General features: G+C 46.8%; 1 protein-coding gene across 1 annotated transcript; it reads right to left on the bottom strand.

The window, feature by feature from the left end:
• Positions 1-874: 874 nt before the first annotated feature.
• Positions 875-15727, bottom strand: LOC144499209 (secreted phosphoprotein 24-like). The gene is made up of 5 exons (XM_078221326.1): positions 15506-15727; positions 15304-15422; positions 8831-8953; positions 5310-5513; positions 875-1301 (listed from the first exon to the last, which is right to left on the bottom strand). The coding sequence occupies exons 1-5, from the start codon at positions 15564-15566 to the stop codon at positions 1284-1286; spliced, it is 525 nt and encodes a 174-aa protein (XP_078077452.1). The 5' UTR covers positions 15567-15727; the 3' UTR covers positions 875-1283.
• Positions 15728-16217: the final 490 nt, after the last annotated feature.

Raw genomic sequence — 16217 nt, 5'->3', positions numbered from 1 at the left:
AGCCCCGATCGCTGGCCTCCCTCCATCTGTCATTCAGCCCAATTGCAGAGTGGCAGCAGGACTGCCCACCCTCACCGATCTCCCCCCAGGCCCCGCCCCCATTAACTGCTTGGTGGGCAGTGTCAAGGTGCCCCCTGGGCTTTAGCACTCTTCCCCTTGGGCAGTGCCAGGGGACCCAACGTGGCACTGCCAAGGTGACAATGCCCAGGGAGCACCACCGCTCCCCCCCCCCCCCGTGCCCGACCCTCTGGGGGTCCTCAATGGCCTCCTCTTCGCTCCAGCGGGGTTGGACCGCCAGCTCCCCACAAGTGGGAAGCTTTACCCAACCCGCTGGATTGAACCACTCCTGGCCAGCGGGGAGGGGAGAATGGGGGGTGAGGCTGGCAGGCCCAGAGACTTCAGTCCCGAGCCCACTAGTGGGACTTAAACAGTATTCAAATTAGCATTAACATAAATTATTCAGCTCCCCTCCGATGTTTGGCGCTTATCTGACGGCACCAGAGATCCAGCGCTTGGAGACACATGGAGGCCGTGGCGTCCAGCGGGGAGCTGGTGAAATGGCCTCCACCAGAGTCACCTACGATTCTGGCCTCTGATTGGACTGGCAGCTCTTGAGGGCGGAAGCCCCTTAAAGTGGTTGGCACCAGTATAATTCAGGGGGAGGTCCTACCAGCCGCCCCTGTGTGGCAGTGACTCACATTTCCACTGACGTCAAGCCATTCCGCCCAGTTGGTAAAATCCTGCTCCAGACGGAGAGAAATATGGAGTATTTGGTATTGCTGTTTTCCTGCCGCTTTTACCGCCTCTCCTTCGATCTTTAACTTTTAGCCAATGTGATAAATGACATTGCAAGAAGTGAAATAACAAAAATGTTTGTGGTAATTGGAGTTTAATTTAGTTCGAGACAAAGCACAGCTTTCAAACCAGATTGCTAACAGTATTACATCCCGCACAATCGATATAATGTGCATGAGTCCCTTATCATTTTGTTTAAGAGAGCTGATAGAAAGTGTGTGAAGCAGTAATTCAATGTTATGTTTATTATCTGTCCTGACATTGGCGTCCAGCGTGGAATGCTCCACATGATTTAGTTCATTGGCACATTACTGAACAACTGATATGAGCCAGAGTATAATAAGCTGTAGTATGAGAATCTGGCAATTAAAAGTGAACTACTTATAATTAAATGTAAAACATAACGATTTAAAATTAAACAGATTATGCCATAAGCAATTTTCTTCTCATTTACCACCTTCCTCTGCCTTGACATCTCCATCCAGTCCTCAATGTCCTCCGAAAGACTGCAATTTAATCAGCAAAATAAATTCACTGTGAATTTCCAGTACTTTCAGCTGAATATTGGTTAAGCAACTTTCTATGACCGTTATTCAGCCAGTGAGTGTGTAGAGAATTCTCTGCTGATTTGGATACATGCATGGAAAGGGGCAGATGTTAGACAGGATGTATGTTTCCTGTGGGATATTTATGGTGGCACTGTCTGGAAGTGTCACTAGCTGTAACCGCGGTAACCAAGCTGAGCTGTGTGAATTGTTTTACCTCTGTTCACACATGGCTGTGTGAGTGAAGAGGAGTTTAAGAGTAATTGGGAGAACTGACTTCATTCTCACGGGCAAATATTTACCAAGTCATCCAAAAAGGGTAAAGTCTAGGAACACGGACCTCATGTAAAGGACAACATATTAGCACAGATAGAGGATTGGTTACGTCAAATGAAATAGAGATTAGGGATGAACCGGCCACTTTCAGATTGGCAAGATGTGACATGCGGAGTACCACAGGATCAGTGCTGGGGCCTCAATTTATATCAATGACTTTGATGAAGGGACTGAAGGTATTAGTGTTAAATCTGCTGATGATAAAAAGCTAGGAAAGAAAGTCAGTTGTGAAGAGGACATTAGGGCAGGATTCTCCAGCCTCACATATCCCAAAACCGTAAAATCCCGCCCGAGGTCAGCAGACCTTGCCATGGTCCGCCCCTCGCTCACTCTGATTCCCATGGCAGGCGGGACAATAAAATTCCAGCCCAGGAGTCGGCAAAGGGATATAGATCGGCTGAGTGGCATAAATTTGGTAGATGGAGTATAGTGTGGGAATATTTTAGAAGGGAGAACAGAAATGCAACATCAAATGTAAATCATAGGATCCCTGCAGTGCAGTAGGAGCCGATCGGCCCATCAAACCTGCACCAACAATAATCCCACACAGGCCTTATCTACGTAGCCCCACATATTTACCCTGCTAATCTGACTGACACTAATTAGGGTCTGATTTTACCATTTTCATTCTAAGTGCTGAATCTGGGTGCAATTCAGATTCGACTTGGAAACCTGCTCTCAGGCGCCCCCATTAGCATTTAGCCTGAAAAAAAAATCACGGGTCTGAATCGCGCTGTGGGTGGGGCTTAGCGCGGCCGAAACAATCGGAGCTCTGAACTGCGGATGCGCAGTTAGAAAAACATTTGAAAAAGCGCGCCTGTGTCAGATCGTTCCCGGGCCACAGAAAGCGGAGAAAGCGGCCCGGGATCGAAAAGCGGGAGTGATGGCCCCCACAGACATCACTGTCCCCCTTATCCACCCACACCCCCGCTACCCAGACTGATCGCGACCCCATGCCCCTTTACCCCCACCAATCGCCCGCACAGAGGCAGTGGACCCTCCCTGCCCCCCCCCCACCAGAGATCCATTTGCCCCCCCACATCAGTGAGTGATCAGGCCTCCCTCCACCCCCACCAGAGATACATCTTACCCACCTCCCTCTTCCCACCACCACCCCCAGAGAATGACCTGGCCTCACTCTCCCCCCTCCCAGAGAATGATCTGGCCTCACTCCCCACCCCCCCCCAAGAGAATGATCTGGCCCGCCTCCCTCCCCCCCCCCCCCCACCAGACAATGATCGCCCCTGCCCCCCGCCACCAGACAACGATCGGCCCTCTCCCCCCCGCAACCAGACAACGATCGGCCCTCTCCCCCCCGCAACCAGACAACGATCGGCCCTCTCCCCCCCGCAACCAGACAACGATCTGGCCTCACTCCCGCCCCCTCAACCAAGAGAATGATCTGGCCTCACTCCCCACCGCCCCCAGAGAATGTTCTGACCCGCCTCCCCCCGCCCCCCCCCCCCCCCCAACCGCAACCAGAGAATGTTCTGACCCGTCTCCCTCCCCCTCCACCACTGATCTGAGTCAGAGAGCCGTTGGAAGCTCTGAACTCGCCTCTTCAGCAGCTGGAGTGCCCGATTCAGACTTTTATTTAGCAGGTTCATTTCAGTATGATTCCAGATCGGCGAACACGGTGGTAAAGGGGGAAATGTTGATAAAGTTGGGCGGGCAGTTCATTAATTCAATTGAAATACATGCAAATGCATTTAAATCGCCGTTGTGCCCATTTCGGGCGGGAATCGGATCACCGCCATTCCTGGGTTTCGGTAAAGTGGCCATCTGCGCAGACGCAGGCGCGGATCACATTAATGGCCTCACACCCGACTTTACCACGTTTTCGCACCCGAAAACGGGCGCAATGCAATGGTAAAATAGGGCCCTTCTGAGAGTCAATTTAGCATGTCCAACCAACCTAACCCACACATGTTTGGTCTGTCGGGGGGGGGAGACCGGAGCACCCGGAGGAAACCCACGCAGATACGAGGAGAATGTGCAAACTCCACACAGACAGTGGCGCAAGGACAGAATTGAACCCGGGCCCCTGGTGCTGTGAAGCAGCAATGCTAACAACTGTGCCACCATGGAGAAAGATTGCAGAACTGTGAGATCCAGAGGGATCTGGGTGTCTTGGTACATGAATCAGGGACAGATAGTACGCTGGTACAACAAGTGATTAGGAAGACAAATGGAATGTTGTCATTCATTGCAAGGGGATGGAATATAAAAGTGGGGATGTTTTGTTCTAGTTGGATGTTAGTAAGCTCACATCTGGAGTGCTAAGCACAGTTTTGGTCTCCTTATATAAGAAAGGATTTAAATGCAATGGGAGCAGTTCAGAGCAGTTGTCTCAGCCAATTGCAAGGATGAATCTTGAGGAAAGGTTGGACAGGCCGGCCTATATCCATTGGAGATTAGAAGAATGAGAGTTGATCTTATTGAAACATGTAAGATCCTCAGGTGACCTAACACAGTGGATGCTGAAAGGGTGTTTCCTCCTCGTAGGAGAGACTAAAAGAAGAGGACACAGTTTAAAAATAAGGGGTCTCCCATTTAAGATGGAGATGAGCAGAAGTTTTTCTCCCAGATGGTCGTGAGTTTGTAGCGCTCTGTTCCCCGGAGAGTGGTGGAGGAAGGGTCATGGAATGTTTTTAAAGCCGAGATAGATAGATTCTTGACTAAGAAGGAAGTCAAAGGTTACTAAAGATTAGAGTTGAGGCCACAGTCAGATCATACATGATCTTATTGAATGATAGAGCAGGTTCGAGGGGACAAATGGCCTACATCCGCTCATAACTCTTATGTTTGGATGTGACATTTCATGGTACTCAATGATTTCCACAGACTATATCCAGGACAATAGTCTTTTTAATAAATAATAAAAGCGTTCTGGAGGTTATTGACAAGTAGATTCCACAGGGCTGATCCTCAGTTTCCTGCTGGGTTCCTAGTCCAGTGAGGATATCACTATGCCATCACCTCCCTGATATACTGATACAACAGCGATTGTGTGTCCTTATCGAGATAAAGAGGATTCCTGAACATTTTTAATCCTTACAGGGCAAGGATCAAAGAACAGATGAAATTCTGAACTATGTAACTAGGACAGCATAGTACAAATCAGAAGAGTTGATGCTTAAGTCACATTTATATGATCAGACTAGGCCGTTTTGATTACTGAGACATAATGAGTCATTTAATTCAGAAAGAGAATGTGATCCTACTGAATGAGTGGTTAGCATTGCTGCCTCACAGCGCCAGGGACCCGGGTTCAATTCCCGGCTTGGGTCACTGTCTGCAGATTCTGCACGTTCTCCCCGTGTCTATGTGGGTTTCCTCCGGGTGCTCCGGTTTCATTCCACAGTCCAAAAGACATGCTGATCAGGTGCATTGGCCATGCTAAATTCTCCCTCAGTGTACCCGAACAGGCGTCGGAGTGTGACAACTAGGGGATTTTCACAGTAACTTCATTGCAGTGTGAATGTGAGTCTTCTTGTGACACTAATAAATAAATAGAATTGAATGTGAGGTAAACCTGGACCTTTCAACTTTGAAAGGTGGTATCTAAGAGGTGATCACCTACAGATATACAAGATCAAAATTTTATTAAAAAATATAAATTCATAATCTTACTTTATAGAAAGCCATCATAATAGACCATGTCCACAGTGATGTTGCTGCTGGAATTTTCATTGCTGTTGATGTTGGAGAAGTCATTGTTGATTCACTGGTTACAGGCACGGTGGGTGTTGTCAGGGTTATGTTTCTGCATTCCAGTTTAATAACCGGAGCCATGCGAAAGGATAAAAGGACCTGGCTCGTACAGTTTGCAATTCTCTAAAGATACAGAAGATGCTACTTCAGTAACAGTGTATTACAACACAGCAGATTTTCTAATATTGAGAGGACAATATCAGTGGAATATTGCAGTAATAGTAACATGCTGATGGCCCGGATACAGTAAACATTAAGGGGGCGGCCTTACTGACCAGCATGTGGAATCGGTAAGATCGCGAGAGAGGCGAAAAACAGCATCTCCCCCGATTTATCGCGAGGATACCGGCACTGAATTGCTGGCGTAATTAGCCCCATGACCTGGGGGGAGAGTGGGAGGGGGAACAGGGGCTGTGATTGGCCAAGGGGGGCACAATCGTGGAGGGGCAATCAATCTGGGAGAGGTAGGGGGTCAGAGGGAGTGACTATCTTCCAATACACCATGTTCATAGTGCAGTGGGAGATCAGGGCGCATGTGCAATGGTGCCCTCGAGCAGTCAGCAACCTGCTTCCTGGCGTGAATAAATTTCATCCACTCCCCCTACTGGCGAGAATCACACGTTGCCTCATTTTCTTTTTCCAAGTATGATACGATTTAAAAAATTTTTCTCTTGCCAAAAAAACGGACCTGAAACTCTCCTGTTTTCATGCTCGTTCGGCACTGAGAATTATTTTTGGTAAGAGGGCCCCCTAAGAGTTTCACTAACGCAGGACTTAGTTTTATTGCCAGGGTGAATGTTGCATTTCATATTAATGTGCTATTGTGCAATAGATTTTGCAAGCTGCTTGTGGCAACATGGGTTAATACTACTCATGTATCTCAATAGGTGATTGTTGGAGCAGCGGACAATGAGTTACAATTGTTCTCAGTTCTGCTGAACAGGGCTGCTTCAGCAAGGATGAGGAACTGAAGAAAAGTGAAACTCCTTCATCTATACATTAAGATTATAGCACCAGGGACCCAGGTTCGATTCCCCGTGTCTGCGTGGGTTTCCTCCGGATGCTCTGGTTTCATCCCACAGTCCGAAAGACATGTTGGTTAGGTACATTGGCCATGCTAAATTCTCTCCCAGTGTACCCAAACAGATGCCGGAGCGTGGCGACTAGGAGATTTTCACAGTAACTTACTTGCAGTGTTAATGTAAGCTTACTTGTGACACTAATAAATAAATATAATTGAATGTTAGGTAAACCTGTTATGGTACAAACGTGATTAAAGAACATGGGTGGACCATGCAGCCATAGTAACAGAATAAATGGGAGAGACGGATAAATATGAGTGCACCTTCGTGCCCCTATATTATTTAAAATCTGCTTTGTGTGTCTTTAAATATATTGTAACTTAGCATTGGTCTACATGGACTCTCGAGATCAAAAGTAGAATTGGTATATAAATCCACCCCATCCCCTTCCTCTGCCTTTACTCCAGCCTCAATAGGGCTGGGAAAATTCTGCCCATTTTTAATGGGTGATGTGGCTGAGAGAGAAAAAATATTAGACCTGGAGGACCAGGGAGAGAGGGAGGGTCAGAGGGTGGGATCATCCACATGGCACTTAATTACAGCAAATTCTTCAACCTTATATTTTGCACAGATGTTCTGGGATTTGTGGAGCCCTGTCTTCCAGTTAGTTGAGTAATTGTCACTATCTTTCATGGCTGGATTTGGCAGGACATCAGATCTCAGATCTGATCCTTTTTGTGGGATCGCTTAGCTCTGTCTATCATCTGCTGTTGATGCAGTTTGGCATGCAATTAGTCCTATGTTGTAGGTTCACCAGATTGACACTTCACTTTTAGGTATATCTGGTGCTGCTCCTGACCTGCTCTCCTGCACTCTTCATTGAACCTGGGTGGATCTCCTGGCTTGGTGGTAATGGTAGAGTGGAGGATATGCCAGGCCATGAAGTTACAGATTGTGCCTGAGTACAATTCTGCTGCTGATGATGGCCCACAATGCCAGTTCTGAGTTGCTACATCTGTACAAAATCTATCCTGCTTATCATGGTGATAGTGCCAGACAGTGCAATAGAAGGTATCCTCAGTGCGAGCACCAGGCTTTGTCTCTACAAGCACTGTGAGGTCAGCACTCCTACCAACACTGTCCTGGATGGATGCATCTGTGAGGTGTATTGGGTGATAATAACATGTGTGGAATTTTATCACCCTGCCCGCCACGGGAATCGGAGCGGGCAAAGGGCAGAACATGAAAAGGTCCGCTGACTTTGAGCAGGATTTTATGGTTTCGGGGTGAGTGAGACGTTAAAATCACACCCAGGAAGTAGGTTTTTCCCGCTTCTTGATTTCCCCCTTATTGAGGCTATTTCTTGACGAGTTTGTGGGACAAGTCTCCCAATTTTGGCGCGAGCCCCCAGATGTTCATAAGGAGGATTTTGCAGAGTTGACATGGCTGGGTTTGCTGGTTTCATTTCTTTTGTTTGCTTTCTAACCTTTTGATGCTGCTTTTCACTGTGCCGCAGGGCAAAGCTCCATTCTGGAAGAGACAAGGCAGTAAAAGGGAAAGGGGCTCCAAAAGGAGCAGTTTGAGGGGAATTTAAGAGTCAACCACATTGTTGTGGGTCTGTCGGTCAGATCAGGTAAAGATGGCAGATTCCACTCCCTAATGAAGACTCGTGAACCAGATGGGGTTTTACGGCAATTGTCACTGATATCAAGATTCAATTTTTAATTCCAGATTTTTTAAACTGATGTGGTGGGATTCATAGAAACTTAGACACAAATAAAATAGAAGCAAGAGTAGGCCATTCGGCCCTTCGAGCCTGCTCCGCCATTCATTTTGATCATGGCTGATCATCAAATTCAATATCTTGATCCCCTTTCCCCCATATCCCTTGATCCCTTTAGCCCCAAGAGCTATATCTAATTCCATCTTGAAATCACACAACGTTTTGGCCTCAACTACATTCTGTGGTAGTGAATTCCACACATTCACCACTCTCTGGGTGAAGAAATTTCTCCTCACCTCAGTTCTAAAAGGTTTACCCCTTATCCTCAAACTATGACCCCTAGTTCTGGACTCCCACACCATTGGAAACATTCTAAATTCAAACCCAGGGCCCCAGACTAGGCTACTGGATTATTAGTCGGGTGATGTGACCACTATGCTACCAAATCCCCAAGTGATGTAGTTAAAGTATAATTGCCCTGTCTCCGATCCAAGCTTGTGCTGACTGAGTTTCTATGTTGACGGCTTCAACCTCGCAAAATGATCCCTGTAATTCTGTTTCCACTGGTTTCCAGTGAGAAATATCAGCCGATAGAGGATTAAATAGTCCAATGGTAGCTCATTAGGTCATTTTACCGTCAGAGTGAAGATTAATCGCAACTGAGTGCAGCAAACATCCAACTTTGTAATACTCACCGCATCTGGAGAGGTTTTCAGTGAACAATCTGACGGATCCGCTGCAGAATCTTTGAGACATGTGGTTTCCTGGACAATGATTTCTAAAACCACGTTGTGAACACGTTCCCCCAAATCAGTATTCTAACAAAAGGGATAGCTTTAAACTTAACGATGGGTGCTTGAGATAAAACATGTAAATATAATGAAACAATATCAGACAAAAATATCGCACAATATAGCACTCCTATAATGCAGCAAGCATGGGGTGGTGGAGGTGCGGGGGGTGGGGGGGAGAGTGCATGGGATGGTAGAGGTGGGGGGGGAGGGTGCATGGGGTGGTGGGGGTGGGGGGTTAGGGTGCATGGGGTGGTGGGGGTGGGGGGAGGAGGGTGCATGGGGTGGTAGTGGTGGGGAAGAGGGTGCATGGGGTGGTCGGGGTGGTTCTCTCAGTGTTACCTCATTCCCTCAACCCCCTTCCCCTTGCTGAATCCCACAATCGCCCGGCACAGCAACAGGGGAACCCATCCCAGAACCCACAAGCATGTTTGCTTGTCATGCTCCCCACAGGATGAGCCCTCTGCTTGCTGCTGGGTTGATACCAGTAGCAGTGGCTTGAGTCCCGTAGGCATTAACTGCCCACTTAAGAGCCTCAATTAGCAATAGAGCGTGAAAGCTGTCCATAGGTCTTCGTGCCTGGGTAGACAGTGATATCCCCAACCACCCCTTCACACTCCTGGCTAATTAAGTTTTCCCTCTCGCCAAACATTCCACTGAGGGGGAGGGTATTAACCTCCACTCAATGGTGCTATGACACAGTGAGAGTTCAAGATTTTTGGACAAAATGTGATTGGCTAACACAGGAATTTCAATAATATAACAGTAGATTCCGGCCGTGAATCTCTCAATGGGACTTTAATGCAGCAGGAAAATGGGAGTGTTTCCCACTGGTGTTAGCGGTGCCTTCCAGGTGGGATTCCCGCACCTGAGCAATGTAAATTTATGCATTGTGCGAGACACGGTGACCTGACCAGCGGTTCAGAGGTCAACCCCTTTAAAAATGTACCTGCTTTGAAATTGCCTTTGAAATTGCTTTATTGTCAATCAGAACAGCTGCAGGCAAGTTCAAAGCAGCTATGTACTTTCAGTTTCTCTTTTCTCAATGGGGTGGTACTTCAAATGCATTCAACCGTGAAGGGAAAGAGAAATAAACAGCCAGGTTTCCGCTGAGCAAAAACCATTAAGCTGTCAACCAAAGGCTTGTTAAAGCTACCAGTTTGTGGAGTTGAATGAACTCAAAGCACTTCAAAGGTTTTCTCAGGATTTACAAGGTTTTATGCTTTCTAAGAGGGCTCGGAGACTAGAAATAAAAGCAGTGCTAAACAAAATGGATATGAATGAACAGCCGTAGGGAAAGGAAACCCCTCATCACTAGCGAAAGTGACTTTGACAAGTCACAGGACTTAAAAGGGGTCTTCCCACACTGTAAATTTTGAGAGAGAGAAAGAGGATCCCTTCAGTAGAATGCAGTGCTACAGGGATTAGAAAGCCAACCAGATGTCCAGGAGGCATAGAGATTAAAGTGACCAGGCCACTTCAAAGTTTTCACAGTCCACAGACGAGAATGAGGAGTTTGATCAGAAAGCTGCTTGAAATCTCCATGCCAAGAGCAATGTTCAAGTTTCCCAGGGCTGTAAGGGGCTGTCGAGACCCCCGTTCTGGGGGTAGGATCCTGTGGTCAACCCCTGGCCCCCAGCGCAGGCCCACCCAATGCCCAGGATACTTGGGGACTCTCCCTCTGCAACCTAGCAGTGGCAAAAGGGCAGATGGGCACTGCAGCTACCACCCTGACACTGACACCCCCCCCCCCCCCCCCCGCCGCCACCCCTTCAGAATACAACTCGCTAGGTCCATGATGGTCATGACTAGCACCAAAGCCTGCCGGTTGTGGATCTGGCTAGGGATGTGGGAGATTGGCAGGAGGGCACTGAATTGATCTGAAAGGCCATTAATCACTTACAGATTAGCATTTCATCATAAAACCCGTTATTGGCCCGATGTTGGATTCTCTGGGTCAACACGATTCCCACCAGGGGCTAGCAGACCCAGAGAATCACCCCGATCCTGTCAAGTTGCTGTCAGAACGTGAGAGCAACATGAGTTGGCCACTAAGGCCCTTAATAGGCCCAAGGGTGTGCTGGTTGCCTGATGCCTCCCTCTCCCATCATAGTATGAGGGACAGTTTGGGGGGTGGGCAGGAAGATGGTGGGAAGGACACCCACTTTATTTTACGAGACCGCTGCCTTCAAATACAGCGGGGGAGCTGTAAATTCAGCCCATAGAATCGTCAAGTGTCTCAAGCACAGGTGGAGAGCATTTGGCCCTTTGTGTCTGTGCTATTCCTGCCAATTTCATGCCTTCTCCCTGTGGCCCTGAACATTCTGCTATTCCAGAGAGTTAACCAATTCCATTTTGAATGCCTTGAATGAACTTGCCTTCACCTCACTCTCTGGTAGCTTGCATTCCACATTCTAACCACTCAAGCATTGAAAGCTTTGTACTCCCATCTCCATTCTTCCTTTTTCCCAGTAATATTAAATCTGTGCCTCTCGTTCTTGATCCTTCAAAGTTTATTTATTAGTCACAAGTAAGTCTTACATTAACGCTGCAATGAAGTTACTGTGAAATTCCCCTAGTCGGCACACTCCGGCGCCTTCCACCAATGGGAACAGTTTCTCCCAATCTACTCTGTACAGACCCCTCATGAGTTTGGACATCTTGATTAAATCTACTCTCAACCTTCTCCAGTGAAAGCAATCCTAATTTAGGAACATAGCAATAGGAGTAGGCCATTCAGCCTACTGAGTACTTTATATCAGTACAATCATGGCTAATCTGACATTTCAATGTCTTTTACACCCACTATCCCCATAACCCATTATTGTTGATCAGAAACCTATCAATCTCTGCTTTAAACATACTCATAATGTGGAGATGCCGGTATTGGACTGGGGTAAGCACAGTAAGAAGTCTCATAACACCAGAATAAAGTCCAACAGGTTTATTTGGAATCACGAGCTTTCGGAGCACTGCTCCTTCATCCCTTGACAAATATATGAAATATTCCAACCAAACAAACCACCTTAAACAAAACCTTTGAACAAACAAAGAACAAAAAAAATGAAATGTATTTAGCAAACTGGGTCAAGGAGAATCCCAAGATTTTTTATGCATATATTAAGAGAAAGAGATAGAGTAGGGCAACTCAAGGGCAATGGCGGGAAGTTGCGTGTGGAGCCACAGGAAGTGGGTGAGATCCTTACTGAGTACTTTATATCAGTATTCACCAAGGAGAAGGACATGACGGATGTTGAGGTCAGGAGGGTCAGAAAATGTCAATACATTGAAGGAGGAAGTATTGGGTATCCTAAATTTCATTAAGGTTGATAAGTCCCTGGGGCTGGATAGGATCTATCCCAGGTTACTGTGGGGGGGGGCAAAGGGAGAAAGAGCTTGGCTCTTAACAGATATCTTCACATCCTCTTTCACGACAGGCGAGGCTCCAGAGGACTGGAGAATAGCCAATGTTGTTCCCTTGTTTTAGAAAGGAAGCAGGGATAATCCAGGAGATTATAGCCCGGTGAGCCTGACGTCAGTGGTGGGGAAGCTTTTGGAGAAGCTACTGAGGGACAGGATATCTGCACATTTGGAGGAAAATGGACTAGTTAGTGGCAGGCAGCACGGTTTTGTACGGGGAAGGTCATGTCTCACCAACTTGATTGAGTTTTTTGAAGAGGTGACAAAAATAATTGATGAGGGAAGGGCTGTGGATGTAGTTTATATGGACTTTGGTAAGGCATTTGACAAAGTACCACATGGCAGACTAGTATAAAAACTAAAATCAGGAGTGGGCTGGCTAGATGGATACAGGACTGGCTTGGTCATAGAAGACAGAGAGTAGTGGTGAAAGGGTGTTTTTCAGAATGGTGATCTGTAGCTAGTGGTGTTCCGCAGGGATCAGTGCTGGGACCTCTGTAGTTTGTTGTATCTATAAATGATCTGGAGGAAAATGTTAGTGGTCTGATTAGTAAGCTTGCGGATGACATGAAGATTGGTGGAGTTGCTGATAGATCCAAGGATTGTCAAAGGATACAACAGGATATAGATAGATTGGAGACTTGGGCACAGGAATGGCAGATGGAGTTTAATCCAGACAAATGTAAGGTGATGCACTTTGGAGGATCAAATTTAGATGTGAATCATACTGTAAATAGCAGAACCCTTAGGAACATTAACAGACAGGGGGATCTGGTCGTGCAGGTCCACAGTTCCCTAAAAGTAGCAACACAGGTGGCCAAGCTGATTAAGAAGGCATATGGCATGCTTGCCTTCATCAGCTGGAGTATTGAGTACAAGAGTTGGGAAATCATGTTGCAGCTGTATAAAACCTTGGTTAGGCTGCATTTGGAGTATTGCGTGCAGTTCTGGTCACTGCACTACCAGAAGGGTGTGGAAGCTTTGGAGAGAGTACAAAGAAGGTTCACCAGGATGTTGCCTGGTCTCAAGGGTGTTGACTACGAGGAGAGGTTGAATAAACTGGGATTGTTTTCACTGGAAAGATGGAGGCTGAGGGGAGACCTGATAGAGGCCTACAAAATTATGAGAGGCACAGACAGGGTGGATAGTCAGAGGCTTTTTCCAAGGGTGGAAGTGTCAATTACAAGGGGGCACAGGTTCAAGGTGAGAGGGGGAAAGCTTGAGAGAGATGGAATCATAGAATTCCTGCAGTACAGAAGGAGGCCATTCGGCCCATCGAGTCTGTATTGACCACAATCCCACCGAGGCCCTATTCCCATAGCCCCACATATTTACCCTGCTAATCCCCTGACACTCGGGTCAATTTTAGCATAGCCAGTCAACCTAACCCACACATCTTTGGATATGCTGGGGAAGTTTTTCACGCAGAGAGTATTGGGTGCCTGGAACGCGCTGCCAGAGGAGGTGGTGGAAGCAGGCATGTTAGTAACATTTAAGAGGCATCTGGATGGTCAAATGAATAGGGAGAGAATAGAGGGCTATGGACCAAGCAAGGGCAGAAGGTCTTTTTGTTTGTTTAGTTAGGACATCATGGTCAGGACAGGCTTGGAGGACCGAAGGGCTTGTTCCTGTGTTGCACTTTTCTTTGTTCTTTGTTCCTTGGAGCACTTAAATTGCCAAGGCATAGAAGGTTATGGATCACTTGCTGGTAAATGGGATTAGTACAGATTGGTATTTGATGGGCGGCACAGATATGGTGGGCCAAAGGGCCTATTTCTGTGCTGTATGACTCCGTGTAGGCTGACTGACTCATCAGTCAAGGGAGAGCAGTTTAGGGATAAAGAGCAGTGTATTTACCCATGTTTAATGTGATGCCTTTAATGACTTCATTGTGGCCGCAGTCAAAATGCTGAGCATTTCCAGGGCCACTCCCTGTTGAATATACAGCACTCCACTGCCACCTCTGGTCAGACTGTATTGACAAGTCAGAGACGTTGAAAGAAAAGTATGATTGCTTGAATATGGCTACATCAGGCTTTTGTTTGTCCCCTCAATCTTGGCACAAGTCCTTTGGTGTGGGTGAGAAAGACTTTGCAGAGTGGGCTGGACAAGGTGTGCCTTTGTCACTTCCAGTGCCAATGTCAATGCCAGGCCATCCACCCAGCTTTACAGTTTTGTACAGTGCTTTGATAGCAGTGAGTACAGCTTGCACAGTCAGTGCAGAGGGCAATTAAGAGTCAACCACATTGCTGCAAGGTTGGAGTCATAGAGGGGCCAGATAGGAGAACAACGACAGTTTCCCTTCCCTAAGAGACACCGTGGACCAGATGAACTTTGCAACAAACCAGCTGTTTGCTGATCGCTATCACATGCCTAGACAGAACCTAGAGGGAGAGACTTGTGTGCAGCAGCACTATGCAGATGTGCATCGACCCCTGGGGGGAGGTGGGGGGCGGGGGGGGGGGGCGGTGTTGCGGGGGCAGAAAGCCCCATCACCTGATGTCTCTGTTGCTGCTGTGGGTGTCTCCATTGATAACATCCAGCAAACCTGCACTTGCCATTGGTTGGCAGGGATGTGTCCCTGGGAAATCAAAGTAATTTGTGTGGTACTGCTTCACTCATTTTTTCCTAAGATTTATTGGATAAACTGAATTGGATCCCCAGTTACCATGATGGGATTTACTCGTCGCAGGACTCTGGGCCACTAAACTGCATGATGTGGAGATGCCGGCGTTGGACTGGGGTAAACACAGTAAGAAGTCTAACAACACCAGGTTAAAGTCCATTGGGAGTTCCCACCCACCTGACGAAGGGACAGCCTGTTCCGAAAGCTTGTGTGGCTTTTGCTACCAAATAAACCTGTTGGACTTTAACCTGGTGTTGTGAGACTTCTTACTAAACTGCAACCAGATTTAGGCAAAAGCCAAAAATGGAAGAGTTGAATTTGGTGCACTTACCTCGAGTACTTCACAGTTTGTCGCAACCAAGAGATTATTAACTGTGAAGTTGTCATTCACTTTTTGAAGTGTAGCATTTAGTGCGTCTTTGACAGTGGTAGCATTTCCACATATTTGTCCTGAATAAAAACCAAAGAGGTTTAAGGATGAATACATTTGATAATTTAGCTCGAATCAATTGACGGCACACTTCAATACTTGCCGGAGCAGGAGAGAATCTGGCCTGCAGCGAGTATGATGAGAATGGCTTTCATTCTGTCCATAAGGATTGGTAGTCGGCACTCCTCATTCACTCTCGTCTTGTCTGGTTCTCTGTTCAACGTTAATGTTCCTCAGACTACGCACAAATTAGAGAATGACTGAATCTGATCACAGTTGTTGCATTGGCACCGCTCACTCTATTTCTTACAACATCTTAATAACTATGTGACGCCCTAAAATATCATTGGATGTTGCAACATGTTTTGGAGGAAGTGACATTGGTCAATTCCAATTTCATAATCGATGCACACTAGGCTGCTAATTATTCTGGTTATCTTGAGATTGTTTCTGGTTAACGTCAATTGAGAAAGATGTTGCAAGTTTCAAATTAAATAAATGCATTGAAGAATCATCATGTTACTGGGTCACTGGGTGTTGTAACCGACATTTAATCATACAGGAGAAGCGATGGCCTTGTGGTATTATTGCTCGACTATTAATCCAGAAACTCAGCTAATCTATGGGACCCAGGTTTGAATCCCGCCATGTTAGATATTTGAATTTAATCATAGAAAATCATAGAAACCCTACAGTGCAGAAGGAGGCCATTTGGCCCATCGAGTCTGCACCGACCACAATCCCACCCAGGCCCTACCCCCACATATTTACCCGCTAATCCCTCTAACTACGCATCTCAGGGACAATTTGTAACC

This window comes from Mustelus asterias, chromosome 9 (assembly GCF_964213995.1).
Source record: "Mustelus asterias chromosome 9, sMusAst1.hap1.1, whole genome shotgun sequence".
Classification (NCBI taxonomy): Eukaryota; Metazoa; Chordata; class Chondrichthyes; order Carcharhiniformes; family Triakidae; genus Mustelus; species Mustelus asterias.
This window is presented reverse-complemented; position numbering and strand designations above follow the sequence as displayed.

Coding starts and splice junctions, on each gene's coding strand:
- LOC144499209 (XM_078221326.1), bottom strand. CDS start 15,566: ATGGACAGAATGAAAGCCATTCTCATCATACTCGCTGCAGGCCAGATT. Junction 8,954..15,303: donor CAAACTGTGAAGTACTCGAG/GTAAGTGCACCA, acceptor CCCTTTTGTTAG/AATACTGATTTGGGGGAACG. Junction 5,514..8,830: donor TGAAAACCTCTCCAGATGCG/GTGAGTATTACA, acceptor CTGTATCTTTAG/AGAATTGCAAACTGTACGAG.